The 20,093-nt window shown below is 36.8% G+C and overlaps 1 protein-coding gene across 4 annotated transcripts in view; it reads left to right on the top strand.

Moving 5' to 3' along the window:
• The window catches only part of YLPM1 (YLP motif containing 1), a 75,314-nt gene extending 59,672 nt beyond the window's left edge, over positions 1-15,642 (top strand). For all 4 annotated transcript variants that reach the window (XM_060095817.1, XM_060095816.1, XM_060095815.1 and 1 more), the window contains 5 exons: positions 824-904; positions 4,078-4,129; positions 9,166-9,296; positions 14,939-15,121; positions 15,455-15,642. In XM_060095817.1, coding sequence (XP_059951800.1) covers positions 824-904; positions 4,078-4,129; positions 9,166-9,296; positions 14,939-15,085 — 411 coding nt within the window. In that variant the 3' untranslated portion in view covers positions 15,086-15,121; positions 15,455-15,642. The remainder of the gene's footprint in view (positions 1-823; positions 905-4,077; positions 4,130-9,165; positions 9,297-14,938; positions 15,122-15,454) is intronic.
• The last annotated feature ends 4,451 nt before the right edge of the window (positions 15,643-20,093 follow it).

Raw genomic sequence — 20,093 nt, 5'->3', positions numbered from 1 at the left:
CTATGCCCTTAATATTAAATTATAAAGGCTGGAATGAATTTTATCAATATCTTAACAGTAATTATATCTGTGTGGAGGGGTTATGGGTGATTTTTATAATTCTACCATTATTTTCCAAATTCTCTACCAAAAAATATGTATTATCTTAGTATACCTCAAACTCAACCTATTCAATATGTAAGTCATCCAAACCTGTTCCTCTTCTCACATTCTCTATTTTAGTAATTAGATCCATCAATCCACTTGGTTGCTGAAACCCTGACTCTCTACTCTCCATTATCTTTGACTCTTTACTTTCCCCTTGTACCAGTGTTTGATTCTATCCCTCCATCATGTAGTCAGTCTACAAGTTTTGTCAGTTTTACGTTATAAATACTCCTCTAATTTATCTACTCTCTATTTGCATTGCTGCTGTTCTGGGCCAAGCTATTATCATCTGACTTTTCACTATACCCTTTCTTACATTTTGAAATTTGAATCATACCTGTTTTACTTGATTGAAAAAATACTTGCTAAAGGTTTTAAAAAGAAATCCTAGTAATCAATTGTCATTCAAAACATATAACCATCAATTTAGATCATTATACTCAACTTCATAGAGAACTACAAAGATGGATATCCCAGGAAAATGAAAAGCAGGAATATCATCCTGTCTGTCAGTTCTGTTTCAAAGTTTAGGGTGTTAGAAATTACTTAACATGTAACAGCAAGTCTGTGTGTCTTGCTCTGGGCAACTGTGCTCATTTCATATCTCAGTGAGGGACTCAACATTTTCCTAAGTGTTAACTCAGTCTTTTTGTGTGTGATTATTGCGGTATTGTAGGTGGAGATGGAAGATTTTGATGCAAATATTGAAGAACAGAAGGATGAAAAGAAAGATGCAGAGGAAGAGGAAAGCGAACTGGTAGGAGACAGAACAACCACTTTGAACAAAGTGTCTCTTTATTAAAGTTCTTAAGGGTTTAAATTCAGCTCTGTGATCAGATGACTATTGTTGATATGCACCTTAATGGTAAAAGTTTCCATAATCATCTTCAAGGAGACTTTTGGATACTTTTTGTTTTTCCCCTGACCAAAGGAAAAGAACCCTCTACTGTGTTGTTACAAGACAATTTTTAGAATGCTAAGAAACTTACCCTTGTACTCACTCATCTATTTGTGGGTGGCTCTAGGGGAATACACTTTTTAAGAAAATCGATTACATTTGAAAGGGTATTCTTACATTCCAGCAGATATGTGGTACAGCCTACCCAATGTATGCATAATTGTCTCTTCTTCGCTATAAGAGCTCAAAATTGATTTTCTATAAACTGAGGCAGAAGAACTTATTGAATGAGGAGGCAGAGGGTTGCCACTGACTGCTGGATTTGTTCTTCCGCATTTTATCCTATTAAGTGATGGGGAAAATGATTTGACTGTGTAGGCAATGCATTTTGCTTAGGCTGATTAAAGGCTTACGTAGTGCGAATTCAAAGATCCCGTGTACCTACTGTAAATGCTTTTGATCACACCTCTGTAGTGATGTCTGCCTTACCCTGTCATTCAAGAATATGCGACCTATAGACTTACGTTATTTTCAGTGTTTGCTAATGGGGTACAGAGTTTAGCAGTGCCTTGGAATAGTGTTGCTTTTTAAACTCAAAATATTATTTGTTTTATTTAATACTTCAGCCCTTGCTAAAGCTGCTTTTCATATTCTTCTGAAAATGTGCAAAGTGAGAACCCTGATTCCTAACCCCTAGAGAATACATTCTCTCTAAGGAGTGGTCCCATCAACCCATGTGTGTTATAGAGGACTCTGAATAGAAACTGTGTGTTTGCATAGAGATGGTGTCAATCTCTACATTCCTAGATTTCATATGTGGATTAAAAAATAAGCTTTAAAGTTAATGGCATTTGAGTCTCCTATGTTTTTTTTTCTTTAAACAAAGTATTTTTATTAATTAGGTTGTATTTTGACATACATGATCTAAGATGTAGGCAGGAAATTCACTTAAAGGTCCACGCTGTCCTGGAATATGGCTAATGACCAGTTAAGCTACTTGCAGCGTGCGTACTAGCAATCGATCATGTGAGAAGTCTCTAATGTTAGCTTTCTGAAGCTCTGTCTTCCCTTTGTGGAGATTTCAGTTCAGCATATGGTTCATAACATCTGACTTGCTTAGGTGTAGGTCAAAACTTGGAACTTTTAATTGAATGTACTATTATTTTTAAAAGTGAAACACACTGTAATACTATATTTTTTCATCAGAAACATGGGAATGAAGCCTTAGAACTCTACCCTGCTGAGCTATCTCTTTTATTTCCAAGTAGCCTAATATTTCAAACAGTGAGAAGATGATTTTAAGTTTTAAGGAAGAAAAAGGTGGTTCCAGCAGGGGGAAATTAATGTACTCATTTTGCTTATCTTTATGTTATAAAACTTCTCTTAACCTTCTTTCAAAATGCAGAATCGAGATCTTCTACTATTGGGTTCTATCCCAAGAGTAAAAGATTCTTGGAGAATTGACCCTTGGAAAGGGTTAAGAGCAAGTCTTGTGTCATTCAGACCATTTTAATGGAATTTTCACTGAACTTTACATTTTCTACTCTGTACTGATTACTATAGCTGGGTGAAATCCAAACTTTTCTTGGTTAAGAGACTCCTTTGGGGGGGGATCATTGGTATGATATTTTGTCTTCTTTAGTGCTTCAGTGAACCTCATAGATCTGACTCAGAATTTATAAATATATTATTCTAGTGATGTTTAAGGTTTTCAGATGATTTTTTGAGGTACAACTGTACAAATTCCATCAGTACTAAACTTTTAGCACCATCATTTCAGCCTTTGTCTTGGTTTGTTCTAAACATGTATTTGGAAAGGATGGTATAATTTATAATCTGAAATACTACCTAATTAGTTGAAATTGACTTATTAGTCTGGCTTAAAGACTAGAAATGTATAAAGCATGTAGATTTCCTGGAAGAATGATGATGCTCTAGTACACTCTTACACAGAAGCTATTGTCCTGAAATGTTCAACATACTTTCCAACTTTACCTGTGTGTCAGTCTGTTCTATGAACTTGAACATTCCCAATAGTAGAAAGATATATGGATTCTTAAAAGAAGATGCTGACACCTTTGATGAATCTGTCCTATATAATAAGTCCTAATATTAAAGTTCTGTTTGTCAAGACCTAATAGAGAACAGAGTCAAAATGAAGGAAAGGGGGAATCAGTGAATTATGTGGAAAAAGCATACACTTGCTAGGTGAATAAACCGAAAGGCTTACTACATAGCTAAATAGGTACACTGTGAAATTTGAAAATCTTATGTAGGACTTCGTTTGAAATAAACCACCCAGTTATTTTATTAAATAAGATATAAATTGCCTGTGGAGATTTCTGGGTTTTCATATAATAGAAAGATGTAATTTTTGAAAAGACATCAGAAATAATAATCTAGTTTCCAACTGATGAAAAAGTAATGCTCTGAAATTGATTCAGTAAAATTAGTCTTTGTAAGATCTAACTGGTAAATGGATTGAGTCATTTTAAAATGAAGTTGAACTTCATAATTGTGTTCAGTGATACCAGGTTTTCTCCCTTCTTTTGAGTATCTAAAAGTACACTGGAATATAAAGTAACTGTCTTAAAGAACACTCTTTGGACCTCATGGCTACTATCACTTGATGATAGCAGTTGTATTTAGAAAATAACCTAGCTAGTATTATAAATTCTCTGCTACTCTGAATGATATTAACTGAGCACAGTAACTACCATACATTCTTACCATATTGGCTATATAGCTGTTGTTCAGACTACAGTTGTGTGTCCTGAACTGTAGTTGCCGCCAAGCGCCTTCATGATACTATTCTAAAGTGACCATTCTGAAATCTGGGCAGTGAAGTTTGGTGAACTTGGTAATTCAGTTTCTTCAAAGATAATGAAACTGTGTTTTCCCTCAGGATATATTTATAAATAGTGAGTGGAAACTGAATCCATTCCCAGTTTTAATGCTTTTCCAATTCAAAAGTGATGTGCATGTATGTGTCTCTTTCTAACCCTTCGAGCTTCTCTCTGTGTACGATTTAGGGTTACATTCCGAAAAGCAAATGGGAGATGGACACATCTGAGGCAAAGCTAGGTGGGTATTTCCTTTTTCCTGTTTTTATATGTGATACCTGATGGTAATGGTCATAGATCTTTCTGCTATAAGAAGAACAAATTTCCCAAAATTTCTGCTTAAATGAAGATTTTTGGCCTACCTTATTACATCCTCAGTCTATTTTGTTGGCTTTCATTTATGTCTTGTGACAGAGTGAAAGAAGAGTATTTTAAAAGCACTACCTTCGGTACCACTTAAAGTTTTTAGAGTAAATGGAAATATGTGATAAATTTAGTAATAAAACACTGTCGCTTCTAAAATCCATTCATTTATATTAATCAGAAATGTTGGTGTAGGTGAGATTTCTACTTTTTAAAAAAAATATTTAACTGCAGTCCAAAGTTGAACCTGATTATGAATACTTTGGGTAATAGTGGTAGTAATAATAATAAATATTGAAGTTTAAAAATTAATTAAAAGGCAGTTATTTTCCTTGTATAATAAATTAGAATTTCTGAGTTGGGGAGGTAGATATATAATTCAGGTCTTTGAGGAGCCTGCTTTGTAAGATTCCGTTTAAATGTTCCTCCAGCTTGTCTTTAGTGCCAGATTACAAGGTAGACTGGTGAAAATTATTGTCTAAATCAAAAACTGGAGTTGCTTAACGTGAGGTTCTTTGTCAAGCAGAAAATCATACATATCCAATGGATTTTCCCCCAATATTTCACTGTAATATTGCAGAACAATTCTTTTTACCTCACCTAAAGAGAACCATTTAACATGTTGATTAAGATGTATTAGTAAATAATTTAAGATAATGGTATAAGATTTTTTGAAAAGATGGACCTTACTAATACATGAAGTATGACTGTTGGTCTCTGCATTTCTCCTCCTGGAATTATGCTGGAACTCCAAAGCTGAAGTAACCATAGAAATATATCTTAAATTTATAGAACAAATTTGAGTCATTTAGCTACTTCACTGTTTGGGGCATATTATCTGTGTTTCTGACATCAGAGGGATGCACTTTACACACAATTGCATAGGCTATGCTTTTTATTTTGCCCAGCTGATCATGTGAGCCATTGATGACGACCAGGTCCTATGTGAAAAGATAATTCCGTAAACCTTAGTATTACCATATTGTTGCAATAGGTGCTTTGTTGCAAAGTCTAGGATTTTTTTCTAGTGTATGGCATGTGAAAATGATATGTGGTTACTGACATATTCTTGCATTCGTCCTCCCTCTGTGGGAAATCTTAATAATAAACGATCTCCTTCCCTAAACTTTTAAAGTATTCATAAGTGTTTAAATGCAATTAAATATGTAGGAAAATAACAATCACAAATTACTTTTTTAATAATAATGCTTTAGGTATGTTTATTTTAAGATTAGATTAAATCTGAAGTTCTGTACTTATAGAATAACCTATAAGACTATAAGATCGTTTCCCTATTTTCTGGTTCTCTAAGTAGTGATTATCTTTTGAGGCAAAGAGAAATGGTAATTAAAGAGACATGGGGATTGTAAAATATTTTAGCTAAGCATATAATCTTTAGAGGCCTTATGTAATATATTATCTAGGATAATGCTTTTTTTTAACTTGAGCTAGTCCACTTTCTATTTTCCTTTCTAATTTCTAAAGAGAAAGGAAAATGGAATTTAGTTATGATGATTTCAAGATAATATGACATTAATCTTGGTATCAATTTCTGGAAAAAATTCTGGCCTATCTACTATTTGCTTCTCAGAAAATACATTTTATGTAAATTCAGCCCATTTTAAAGGCAGAATGTTAGACAGTGATCCAGAAATAGAACTGTTAAATAAACCATTTCAATTAAAGGCACTGAAGATCTAGTAATGAATCTAGGAAATAAATTCTTACATGTTTGCAGCTGGGTTTTTGTTTGTGACAGTGATGTTTCGTATAGTGACTTGCCTCTTGCACCACTGTGTTATCTTGAGAGCTATATCATCTGTAGAGAAAGGCAGATGGAGTGTGAGCATTCCTGAAAGTGCTTGCTTCTTTGAGATTGGCCCATGGAGCCAATTGAGAAAAAGAAGAAGAGCCTAAAACATGAGGCTCTTCATTTGAGAATTAGCCTATTTATGTTGCCTTCCTTATCATAGCAAATTCAATAGATTTGATTAGCAGGTACACTTTATTTTTCTGAGTATTTTACCAACATTTCTTAAATTACTCTTGGTAACATGATTATGCTGGGTGGAAACATACTAAGCTTTAGCAGTGTCATACATTGAGCTAGACAAGCTGAATCTGTAAATGAGGAATTTTGATTTACAAATGAGTCTGCCAGTGAGAAAATACTTAACCTATAATCTTTCAAAGAGCTGTTAAATCTCATTGTAGAGTCTTGATCTGTGTTCATTAAGTACAGTATACAGTTCAGCCTATATGTGAGTGTTAAATTGGAAGTGGTGTAATTTTAGAAAAATTCAGAACTGGCCTGAGCTGCATCTGGCATGGGTGTCATGGAGTTGTTGAAGACTGCCTGTGGCCCACCTTCAGTAGCACCTGAATGGCTCCTTTCCAGCTGGGACACAGGCACCCTAATGCAAGGGTGGGTGTTACATGCCACATTAAATGCTGGGATTCAGCATTCAAGCTACTTAAATTCCACTGACATGATTTTGGTTTCTCAAACTGAAAAACCAAAAGAATATTTGAGACTGTTGTCATCCTAATTTAGTCTTCTTCATATCGAGTACTTTTCTTTTCTCATCTCAGTGTCATTTGTCTCTGCTTATGAGTTGTGTACTGGCCTTCTACATGTCAGGCAGTTTCATCTCCACAGTTGGAATGCAATTATTATTTGTATAGGCACGTAACCCTTGTGTGTTCACTGTGATCAAATTTTCAGAAATATCATTTATGTCTAGAAAATATATAGATATATCTAAAATTTTTTTTTCTGTTGTGCTGTAATAATAATATATACTGTTCTGAAGATGTGGTAAAATTCTGTGACCTGCCAAGTTGTATATTTATACTTTCATCTTCATCTTAAAACTTCACCTTTTGAAATTCAGACCTCTGAAAATCATTAGTACGAGTGTGTTGGACACCAGTCGTCTTCTGTAACTAACAAATACCCCAGATTCCTCTTCCTTCACCTTATGCCATACATCTGTGTGTTTGGGTTTCCAGGATGCCATGTGGAAGAGGTATGAACCTTTCTTCAGCCCCAAGAAGGAAACTTTAAACATGTTGTGCACAATAAAATTTCAAATTAAACATTACAAACAAGGGTGTTCAGACTAGAAATACATGCTCTTCTGAACTTCCATGTTGCAAATATGGGACTCCTGGTGTGTAACTCCTGTCATACACCCAGTGTATGAGGAAAAGTTCCTGCAGTTTTCTCACTGCCCTTCTGTATTGCTGCCTGGCCATGTTCTATTCTTAGAATTGAAATATGGAATCTTCCTTTGAAGTATGTTAATGTGGAAGTTGATCTTATTAAGTTTGGAAATCCTTTGAGGTTTATTCAATAAGTGTATTGGAGCTGCCTACTCTTCTGCTAATACTGTACACTGTTGAACTGAGAACAGTTTTACTGTTTATGGGACTTCGTTGGTTTTCTAATACCATGTTCTATGTCCCTGTGCAATCAAGATGTCACTTCTTTAAGATCTTGTATAATATGGCCTGTCATATACTACATGTAGGTTAGAGCCATTTGGTACAGCATGTGATTTACAGAGGAGATTAGAAGACTGTTTCTGTTGAACTCAATCCGTGTTAAAAATTTTCCGAAGTGATATGATAAAAATTTCTTGGGTTTTGTAAAGTGTTGTAGTTTGCCTTGCTGATATTTCAATAATATTGCTTTTATGGGGGAGGAACTTAGGAAATAAAAGCTCTGCCAAGTATGCAAAATCTTACTGGTTTTTGAGGCCTATGTGGTATGCACAGTTAGTTGTGTGTATAACTTTTACATTTGAAGCATAAACTCACCTTCCCTCCTGCTTCCATTGTACTTTTCTTTTCATGTCAAGTTCTCTCCACCATGATGCCTAAAAGGTCTCTATTATATATACACTCTGCACCCTTTATGGACTTAAATGAAGTGTGGTTATTGTGTGTTTCTGAAGTGTTTAGGTTTTCCTTTATTGACCTACTTAATAATAGTGTGTTTATAACTACAGATGATCCAAAAATGTAGTGCTTCAATGTAGTGCATACATATATATATATATATGTATATGTATAACTCATAATATTTCACATGTAGAATTCAAAATCAGAATTAACAACCAATAAAAAAACCCACACATTTTCATCGTGTGTTCTTGAAGACACCTAAACTCATATCTAATAATTTCTGAATCAGCAATTCCTGTTCATTTAATTGATTACAGTTTGGGGCTTTTGGAAAGCCTCTCAGATTGAGGATTCAGAAAGAAAATTCAGATCCAGCCACTTTGGCTGACTAGCCCTTAGCCTCAGGATGGTCAACAGCACTTCACAGTATAACCAAAGAAAGTGGTGATTTGTATAATCAACTTACTCATAAACATTCTCATGTGGTCAAAATCCCAAGAAACTGTGAATCTAAAACCTTTCTGAACGTTAGCTTGGCTCATTAAGTTCTTGAACTACCTGCTTTTCATATAATACGATACACACATGGTTGCACATCTAATGGGTGGTGTTAATATTGTGTTAAAGAAAAAAAAGAATGGAAGAAATTGCTTTTAGAAAAACCCAATGTTGCATTTTCATCAGAACATGAGAGCTGAAGTGTTGTGATTTTAGGTGGGGTGGGAGGATAAGGAGGCCAGGAAACAAGTGCCTTCTCTCGTTCTTGTTACTTAAACCAACATAGTAATATAAAGGCTGCCAGTATGAACACCAGATAAACAATGGAAATTGCACAGAACTTGATATTATCTCAGCCAAGAAGATAGTTTGGATCTACAAGTGATGCTGCTCTCAGAAATGCGGATGTGCCCTCTGACAGTGTTCCAGCCTTCTTGTCCCTTGTTTGTGTGTCGTGTGCCAGCTCACACTCGTCCTTAATGCTGCGGCTCTGTGTTTGTCCCTCAGACAAGTTGGATGGCTTGAGAACTGGTACTAAAAGGAAACGTGACTGGGAGGCTATTGCCAGCAGAATGGAGGATTATCTTCAGCTCCCTGATGATTATGACACTCGTGCTTCTGAGCCTGGGAAGAAGAGGGTAAGAGACTGTCAATAACTACCAACAGATAACGGGCCCGTTTAGCATCTGGTTTTAGAAAGTTATAGTTAGATAATCATATGAATGCTGTTTTTTTAGAGTGGTTTGGTTTATACTGTATCATATTACACATTAAAAAAAAGAGTCCTTACAAATGATCAGATCAAAATGTACAAGTAACTTAAAAAATGGAGAACAGAACCTCACATGGCTAGCATGTTGTCAACCTTAAAGGAGTTTGGAATGGCTGCTTGTGCCATTTTGTCATGGGTCAAAAGAGCCAGGTGCAAAGTAGAGTATTAAAGAGAATCTATGGGACTTCTTAATGGATTAGATGTAGAGGGTCCAGGATGGATGAAATCAAAGGTGACTCTTCAGGGTTCTGGCCGTAAGCATTCCATGTAGGTGGTGCCGTTTACTGAGTTAGTGAAAAGTAGGGGAGACGTAAGTTTGGAAGTGAAAAATCAGAAGTTCAGGGAGGTACCAGTTAAGTTAGAAGTGATAATAGGACTCAGGTCTCCAAAATTTAGAAGTTCAGATGGAGGTAAATGTTTTAAGAAGTAAAGAATAGTCCATTGTTAAATGATACAGGGAAGACAAGTAAATTGAGAAAAGAGAAATAGGCCATTGGATTTGGCAACATGGAGATTGTTGATGTTTGATCAAAAAAAAAAAAAGTCAAGCTTTCTTAGAGAGTTGAAGGACAGAAGCCAATTTGGAGATGGTAGAAGAATAGGAAATGAGGAAGTGCAGAACAGCAAATGTAGATAACTTTTTGAAGAAGCTTTGCTATGATAGGGGGCAGAGTAATGAAGCCAGGATGTTGGGTAAGTCTTCCATGTAGATGTCAAGTTCAATAAAAGAGATAATTGTGTATATCCTTTAAAACAAAATAAAGTAAGAGGGATCATATTACATATGATTTGCATAAACCTGTTCCAGCTAGTCTGTCTTGATCTTTCTATTTAAGTATATACAAACCTACAGTTCTTTTTATTTATTTATTTATTTATTTATTTTTGGCTGCGCCACGCAGCTTACAAGATCTTAGTTTCCTGCCAGGGAATTCCCTACCGTTCTTCTTAAATGCCTGCCTAGTGTGCCATTGTTTGGCTGAATAATCAGTTATTTATCCAGTCCCTTATCGGTGGATGCTTATGCTGTTTTCATTTTATTGCTAATATAATACTCTGGTGAAAGTCATATGCATACATCTTGGCATCTTTTTTTTTTTTTTTTTTGCGGTACGTGGGCCTCTCACTGTTGTGGCCTCTCCCGTTGCGGAGCACAGGCTCCGGATGCACAGGCTCAGTGGCCATGGCTCACGGGCCCAGCCGCTCTGCGGCATGTGGGATCTTCCCGGACCAGGGCACGAACCCGTGTCCCCTGCATTGGCAGGCGGACTCTCAACCACTGCGCCACCAGGGAAGCCCTTGGCATCTTTTTGACAGTATATCTCTAGGGAATATTTTTAGCCTTAAAGCTGCAAGCTCATAGAATATGATTTATCATTCTGACAGATATTGTGAGATTGTTTTCCAAAAAGGTTGCACCTATTTATACACCCACATGTAAGGAAATGCCTGTTTTTCCACACTTGCACCAGCAGTGCTGTTATTGAACTTTTTAACTTTTGACAATCTAATAGGTGAAAAAAAAATGGTATCTCATTTTTCATTTCTCTAAGTAAGACTGAAGTTAATAATAATTTCTTTATCATTACACATCATTTCTTTTTTATGAATTCCCTTAGTAATTCAATATTAAAAGGATATTTATTGTAAGAGAATAAAAATGCCAGTAAAACTTCATTACAGTGGATACCATTACAAAGGACTCCAGGTTTCAAAGCTCTTTCAAATATTGCAGGGGCTTCCCTGGTGGCGCAGTGGTTGGGGGTCCGCCTGCCGATGCAGGGGATGCGGGTTCGTGCCCTGGTCCGGGAGGGTCCCTCGTGCAGCGGAGCGACTGGGCCCCGTGGGCCATGGCCGCTGGGCCTGCGCGTCTGGAGCCTATGCTCCGCGGCGGGAGGGGCCACAACGGTGAGACACCCGCGTACCACAAAAAAGAAAAAAAAAAATATTGCAGACAGTCCTTAGACCTGCCCTTGTCTGTGTCTTGAGACCTGGTTAGTGGCCTTCCGTATGTGCCCAGCTCCACGCAGGGACTACTTGTCTTGATACCTCTTATTCCAGTTTTAAGGTTGGGGCAACAGAAAAGTAGAAATAGCTCTTCCTTGGGCATAATAATTTGGTGTAACAGTGAGTAATTTCAAATGAGAAATATTTTTCTCTAGTTCATTTTTAGTCAGGTAACTATTACTCTCTTCAATCAGGAGTATGTGATCCCATGTAATTTACTTTGTAAGCTGGGTGGACAAAGAGCATGAGCGGTACACATCCTAATTCTTGTGGCTCCTCTTTTCACTCTCCTCCCTGCCTCCCACCCTCATTTCAAATAGCTTATTTTTTTTTTGAGGAGATAGTAATTTTTTTAACATTTTTATTGGAGTATAATTGCTTTACAATGGTGTGTTAGTTTCTACTTTATATCAAAGTGAATCAGCTTCAAATAGTTTTTAACACTCAAACCACTTATCAAAATCAACATCAGAGCACAAGGAAATCCTAGAGGTAGCAAGGAATGCAGGACTCATTACTCATTCCTTTCCTGGGGTCTCTTTTTTTTTTTTTTTTTTTGCGGTACGTGGGCCTCTAACTGTTGTGGCCCCTCCCATTGCGGGGCACAGGCTCCAGATGCGCAGGCTCAGCGGCCATGGCTCACAGGCCCAGCTGCTCCACGGCATGTGGGATCCTCCCAGACCAGGGCACAAACCCGTGTCCCCTGCATCGGCAGGCGGACTCCCAACCACTGCGCCACCAGGGAAGCCCTCCTGGGGTCTCTTGATTTCTATAATTTGGCTTTTTATAAATATTGGGCAGGTTTCTGGGATTAATTTACACTGTAACACAAAGGTAGTTCTGTAGAGTTGATCATATTCGAATTTTACCAAAATGGCTAGGTTTTAAAATATAATTTATTTTTTTAAATTTCCACTTGCTTAATTGGGTATAAAATGGACTTTAATTTGTGTTTCTTTGATAACTGGAAAAGTGAACATTTCTCTTGTTTGCTGAACTCACACATTTCAGAAATATTTTTGGTGACAACGGGTAAAATATATGTATCTGAAACTTTTGAGTATTGGTCAAGAGTTTTCTTTATTATAACTTTTTCTTTTTACAGTTAAGATAAATGGCAAAAACTTGTGATTGTAAATCTCAATAAAAGTACCTCTAGGAAGATTAGGAGGGACATTGACATTTAAGAAGCTATTTCTAGTTGAAAGTCATAATTTTGCTCCATATATTTTGAGTGTTTTGGGTAATTATTCATTCCTTCTACAGCGTTGTATGTCTGTGTGTCAGGTCTGTGCGATTGGAGGCCACTTAAGGAGTGGACCTCCACTGGAGGAGCCCAACATGTAAATAAATAATGTTGATATAGCATCCGTTTTAAAGACTTATAATTTAAGCTACAGATTTAAAAATTAGCTGTTAGTTTACTCAGGGCAAGATTGATTAGTGTGTTTAACTCTGTGCTAAGGAAGTACTGTGGACTGGTTACCGTTTCTTTGTTCAGTGGCCACAATCCATCTGTCCGTCCGTCCATCCATTCTTCATTCCCCTTAACCATAGTCATCTTTTGCTAAAATGTGTACGCTTGATCCCAGGGAGAGCTGAGAGAGGGTGCATGAATCTGTCAAAGTAAATACATCAGCATTAATGGGCAGAAGGCCCAGAGATCTTGGTACACAGAAGCCCACACTGTTTATTAAAATAGCTTTTTACTGAGGCCCATGAAAGAAATTGAGTCATAGGTTTTCTACCCACAAAAAATCTACTTTAAAAAGAGTCAGGTGTTATCAGTTTTCCCCCACAGCTGTTACTGTGTATCTTATCTTTAGCTAACTGGTTGCTAAAAAACAGTGGTGGCGGGGGGGAGAAGCCTAGTCATTTGATTAACATTCCTATAAATGATAATAATGAGGGTCAGTGTACCTCTAAGAGCAATTACACATTTCCAGGTGCAGCATGGTTGAGCATGCTCTGGTTCCTTTTCCTTGTCACAGATCACAATCACAATAAATCACAAGCCATATTTAAAATACAATCTTGGCAGACTTTGGTACTAGGTACTGCAAACCACAGTTTCATAGTCTCTCTTTTTTAAGTATTTCATGTTTTAGAGGATATATCTGCTTATATTTTTAAAATTATTACTATAACATGTAAGAACCCATATTTTAAAAATATCAGAATACCAATAGAAAATATCCCTGATCTATATATTTGTAGTTATAATCTTGCCATAAATGGTATCAACTGAGTCTGTCTCTTGGTCTCTTCATCTCATAAATGAAAGTAATCATACCAGCTCCCTGTTTTCTAAGGATAAATTTCAAAAAAATTTATTATGTGGAGATAAATAAAACGTAGACTTTCGGGACTTCCCTGGTGGCGCAGTGGCTAAGAATCTGCCTGCCAATGCAGGGGACATGGTTTTGATCCCTGGTCTGGGAAGATCCCACATGCCGGAGCAACTAAGCCCGTGAGCCATAACTACTGAGCCCAGGTGCTGAAACTACTGAAGCCTGGGTGCCTAGAGCCCGTGCTCCACAACAAGAGAAGCCACTGTAATGAGAAGCCCACGCACTGCAACGAAGAGTAGCCCCCGCTCGCCACAACTAGAGAAAGCCTGCGCATAGCAACAAAGACCCAATGCAGCCAAAAATAAATAAATTTTTTAAAAAAGAAAAAAACAACTCAGTCTTTGATCTAGGGTGTATATAGTCTGTTAGGGAAGAGAGATCTGTAAGTGGATAATTGCAATATAGTATGGAAGTTCAAAACTAGACATGTCAAAATCCAGAAGTAACTCCAGGGAAGCAATGATTAATTATTTGATTGGCAAAGGACAAGAGGGATAAAGCAAGGGTTGATGACTAGACTCATGCCAGGTGGACCAGGTTAGAACAAAGACGTTTCAGGAAGAGAGTCTAGTTTGTGCAGCCTTACGGAGATGAGGAATGGCCCAGTGTGTTCTGAGAGCTGGAAGTAATTTTGTGTTGCTGTATAAAGTGCCATAGGTACTGCCCAGAGATGCTGCAGGAGAATAGACAGGGCCAGATCCAGAGGGACCTGTGTGCTTGGATTTTATTCCATAGGTAGGGCACAGATTTAAACCTGTGTGTATTTTAGGACGATTCCTCTGGCAGAGTGGATCGGAGGGAGTGAGAATAAAGATAGGAAGACTAGGTAGAGGTTAGTGCTTTTCCTTAGGTAAAAAATGAGGCCAGTGAACCAAAAAGGAGCGACAGGAGCGGGAAGGGGATAGGACTGAACTGAGGGCTGAACTGTTCAGGAGCTGGAGTGGTGGTTAGGACTTCGTGATTGACTAGAGAGTTTTCTTTCTGTAACTTAAGGTATATGGCTTTCTTCAATTCTCCACAGTTAACTTCTAATTTTTTAACCTCCTGGCTTTAAACTAGTTATCCTACCCATTAGACTATTCAGAAAGCTAAGAGGCTCTTTGCGTACTTATTTTTTCTAAAGCCCAGCCTAATGCTGTGTTCTTTTTAGGTGAGATGGGCAGACCTGGAAGAAAAGAAGGATGCAGATAGGAAAAGGGCCATAGGTTTTGTGGTCGGACAGACTGATTGGGAGAAGATCACAGATGAAAGTGGTCACCTGGCTGAAAAAGCTCTCAATCGAACCAAATATATATGAGACTTAGTTTTTGAATGGAGTCATTACTCCTCTGAGGTAAGGGTACACAGTCATATAAATAGCCTACTGTTTGTTGTTTTGAAGAGTTTGAGATAAAGAAGACAGCATGCTTTGCTAAAAATGCTTCTCTTCTTGTATTGTTTTCTGGTTCTAAAAGAGTAAGTATGTGCTAGTTGCCAGCATTTGCAATACAGGGTATTAGAAAAGGAAGCAATTTTCTGCAACCTGGCTTACTTATAAAAGTATAAGACTTAAGAAAAGCTTGGATTCTATAGATTTGGTAAGGAGTGGAGTGATGAGAGAGACTAAGGTCTGCTGAATTTTCTGTCTGTTCCTTCCTGCTGTGACAGCCTTTTCTTTTCTTTCCAGGTGGTTCGTTTTGAGGTGGTCTGAAGCCAACGCCTCATGGAGCTTCGTTGTGTGTCACCTTGCTTCCACATTTCAGTTTTTGTTTTGTTTCTACTGCTTTAGTTTTTTAAAGTTCTCCAGTGTCCCCAAGAGGTATTAGGATCTTGCTCTACCCAAGCAAGACATTGATTTTTCTTTTTAACTACTTTGGGGAGGGAGGGATTGATAGCTTAACTGCCGAGGCCAGGTGGAGATCTGCCGGAGGACTCCAACAGACAACGTTTCCTCCACTGTACAGTGTTGCAGACTATCTCTATCATCATTGCTTTGTGGCTGTTTTTGTTTTTTTTACTGTATGTAACTGGTAGCTGATTGTACTAGGATTAAAAAAAATAAACTTTCATGATAAAGCCAATGAGATTCATGGGCTGTACAGCATGAGCCCCTTTCTCTTGTATTCTTAATTTTATTTTTATTGCTTTTTTAATATGGTATTCTAATTACATGCTAATTGAACATCCCAAAACCTCTTTTCCATTCAATATTATATAGCTCAATGATTCCATCATTCATGTTATAAACACAAGGCTCAGTGATGTTCACAACACTTACCATTGTTTTATAGCTGATTTCTTTCTCTATCTTTGTGTCTTGAAGACTAGTAGAGACAATTTCACATATTCCTCAGTTCCCTGGAGCACATCTGTTCTGTATCATGATGTTTTATTGTTTTATTTATTTTTTGGATCCTTTTTCTGCTCCTCCCTCTTTTCTTTCCTTCCTCTTCTTACTTTCTCCCTTCACATTCTGTTATGTTTTGATTTTTCCCTGATCTGGCTTTGACTCCTGTTAGACAAAACTGATGTACTCCGTGAAGCTTGGGAGCTTGTTGCCTTACTGCTAACCTTGAATTGTTGATTTTTTAAGTCAAGATTGCAGGGCAGGAGTATGGCGATGCAGAGTGCTCTGGTAGGCAGCCTTTAAGCCTGTCAAGTTTTCAGGTTCTTGCCAGATTGCTCATTATTGGGAAGCATGGCCTTCTGCATAGAATTTCCTCTCTTGTGAATGGTACCAGGTGGAGCCTAGAAATATACAGAGCTAAAACCCAAATATCGTTCCTGTTTAAAAACAGAAAAGGATCTCTTTTCCCTTTTTCATTCTGCAAAGAAAAAAAAAGTTATTTCCAGCATGAGAGAAGACAGAGAAGAGACTTCTTTCTCAAACATCATTCCCACTATGTAATTTAACTCAGTAAGCTGTAAATTTGTTTACAAAAGGCTTGAATATTTTGAAACGTTTACTTTTGGGCTACAAATAAAAACCTTTTAGTTTTATGACCTACATTAAATACTGTGTGAATAGAGATAATATTTATTATTTATTATAATGTTTATTACCATTCAAATAGTATCATTTTGGGTTCAAGAACTTGAAATTATAGTGCTGAAGACTAACGGGAAATTCTGATGGCTCTCTGTACTTTTTTTATCTTTTCTGCAATTCTGAATGTTTACATGTAAGAGGCTTTATGTTATTAACAAGTCAATACTGAATGTATAATTTGCTACATTAAGTAACTTCTGGTGATTGTAGTGTTTAACAAGCTACTTTGATTGCTTATTGGCCGACAAGACATTTCTATGTAGTGATCTTTCTCAGCCGCCTCTCAAGTTGAATTAAGGTACATCACAAGATAGTCAATAGAATTATCATTTATACAAAGACCAACTTACTAATTACTGAACCTACCAAATGTCCGTTCTCATCAAAAGACAAAATTTCCAGAATGTGTTCTTTAGTTCAGGAGGTATATCTGTTCTTATAGAGAATGTTTTACTTCAGTTTTCTTAACCTTTTTATGTTCTGACTGACAGTATTCAGAATGCCAATGAAATGAGAAGTGTTAATCACCCATGAATCCCTTTAAATCTGTCATGCTTTTGCCTTGCAGCCATGGCTTTGTGTCTGCCATCTTATGCCAAGAGGGGGGAGAGAAAAATGAACAGGGTCAGAAATAGCCTCTGCTGATTTTTAGAAGATACAGATTAACATGACCTTAGGCGATGAACATAGTATGTTGCCTACTTTAGGAAATTGGTATAACACATAACCTCAATGAAAGGAGATTAATGAAAAAAAGATCAGGCACCAAAAATAAAGTAATAGTCAGTTGATATTTGATTTTGCTGTTAAGAAATTCTTAAATTTACATTATTGCTAGAAGCAGAATAGAAGAAAAAGATCAGGAACATCTTGGAGAAATTTGGTGTGGTTAGAAATTGCCTTGATAACACAAATACTTTAAGTTTATTAAGAGATGTCCTTGGAATCCAGAGGACCAAACTTGGGTTGCATTTATTTGGTAGCACTGTTATTTATTAACATTGTTTTCCTTATCTCAGAAAGCTGCTTGGTACGTGTTTTTTAATTTTTATTTTAAACATACTAAGTTTAAAATCTTTTGTGGTATCTGTGTCTTAATACAAAATAGTCCGATGTTGGGGAAAGCTCCAGTTATCTTTAATGTTTCAGATCTTTTAAACTCAATGTAAAACCTCTCACTTCAGCAATTCAACTCTACTTGTAAACTCCTGTGCAAGTAATGTGGTAGATGAGATGCAGAAATTTATCTATTTGGGAATCATTTATTTAGGGTTAAGCTGGCATATTCAAAATATGTTATGACTGATACAGAGGTCAAAAGCCATTAATAATACACGGTAGTCTGCTTGTTGACACTTACGTGATTCACATAATTTTCCAGAAGTTCAAATTTGATTAAGATATCAATAGTTAGTTCAGAAGTTTTTGGATAAAGATAAAATCTTAAATTTTCTAGTTGGATTCATTTCTTGTGAAAGAATTCCGATTGTTGATTGTACAGATCAAAGTAAGTGCCATCTCATCTGGAGACCAAGTATTAAGTTCTGAATTGGATTGCCTAAAAATGTGTTACTTTGGAGGCACCTCAGCTTTTTGTTTAGTGTTTTATCTTCCTAACTACACAAGGTGCAGGTATTTTGGTAATAATAGACATCTAGAGCCAGCTTACTGCTAGCACTGTAAAAGCAGCAGGGTGTCAGCTACAAAGAGACCATACAGCTGTTTCAGATGGATTTTAGAGTTCAGAGTTACCAAAACTGAGGTGCATTTTACTAGGCTATAGAAGAATGATTCCTCATTTCTAGTATTGACAGACCCTAATACAGGTTCAAGTTCCTTTCTTAGAACCTACGTGACGTTAATCAAATTATTTACCCTATCTGAGCTCCAGTTTCCTCATCTATAAAATAAAAATAACAAAACTCACCTATTAAATGTTTCTGTGAGGAGTAAATTGAGATAATGCTTGTAAAGCTGCTTGGCACAGTATCAAGCTCAAAAATTGGTAGCTGTCATCATCATCATTATTTTTTGACTTGTTCTCATATATGCTTTTAAAATTAAAAATTTTCACTTGGCTTGAAGATAGTTGTCACCTTTTATAGTCAGCTACTATAACTGAGCTAGGCCATATGAAATAGTGCAGTGAGTGTAGGTTGGAAGAGTAATAATTTAGAAGCATTTTCAGGTAACCAGTGAAACTGATCTTCAGAACTAGTATGGAGGCTTAAGAGAATCGCTTAGGTACAAAGGCTCATTAATAAGTACCTAGGAGGGGATGAGTAGTAATGGAAAGCTATTGCCAGACCACATATATGAACAAAGGCACTGAAGCATTGATTTGCCTTGTCATATATTCAAAAAGAAAATAGTAATTTTTATGAATAAGTAATACATTCATATGGTATGAAATCAGAAGGTTCAGGAGTATGTATAGTAACATCTCCCTTCCATCCAAGTCCTCAGCCTCCTACTATCCCATCTATAGAGGCAACCAGTGTTGACTGTTTCTTTTGTGTCCTTTCAGAAAAATTCTGTGGATAAGCATTAACATTTTTGCTTCGGTTTACCCAAATGGTAGAGTGCTACACACACTACTATGGTGTTTTTTGTTTTTTGATTTGTAGTATGTCTTAGAGGTCATTCTGGTCATATAGAACATTTCCATTCTCATCCCCCCCCTCCTCTCTCCCTCTTCTCCCCCTCTTCTCTTTCCTCCTCTTTAATTTTCCAAAGGTACCTTCTTACTGTAAGAAGCTTTACTGATAATTTTTAGAAATTTATCTGTATTTCTGTTCTTTTGATGGCATGGAATATATACTGTGTGGGTCTGTTTCTGTACAGTTTTATCACGTGTGTAGGTTTGTGTATCCACCCTCATCTTCCTCCCCCTCCCACCGCCCCATCTCTAACCCTAGGCAACCACTAATCTGTTCTCCATCTCTGTAATTTTATCATTTAAAGAATGTTATATAAATGAAGTCATATAGTATGTAACCTTTGGGGACTGGTGTTTTGGCTTTTTTCACTTGGTGTCATTCCCTTGACATTTATCCAAGTTGATATGTGTATCAATAGTTTGTTCCCTTTTCATTCCTCAATAGCATTCCATCCCATCCTCTTTTATAGCTGTAGAATGTTTTATTTTATGTCTTTACCATAATTTAACTTACCAGGTCTCTGTTGATGGGTATTTAGGCTGTCTTTTGCTGTTACAAATTGTGACTTTCATATATTGTCATCGTTCCGCCACTTCTATACTTGCCTAATTTCTATC

The sequence above is a fragment of the Mesoplodon densirostris genome, chromosome 4 (assembly GCF_025265405.1).
Source record: "Mesoplodon densirostris isolate mMesDen1 chromosome 4, mMesDen1 primary haplotype, whole genome shotgun sequence".
Classification (NCBI taxonomy): Eukaryota; Metazoa; Chordata; class Mammalia; order Artiodactyla; family Ziphiidae; genus Mesoplodon; species Mesoplodon densirostris.
This window is presented reverse-complemented; position numbering and strand designations above follow the sequence as displayed.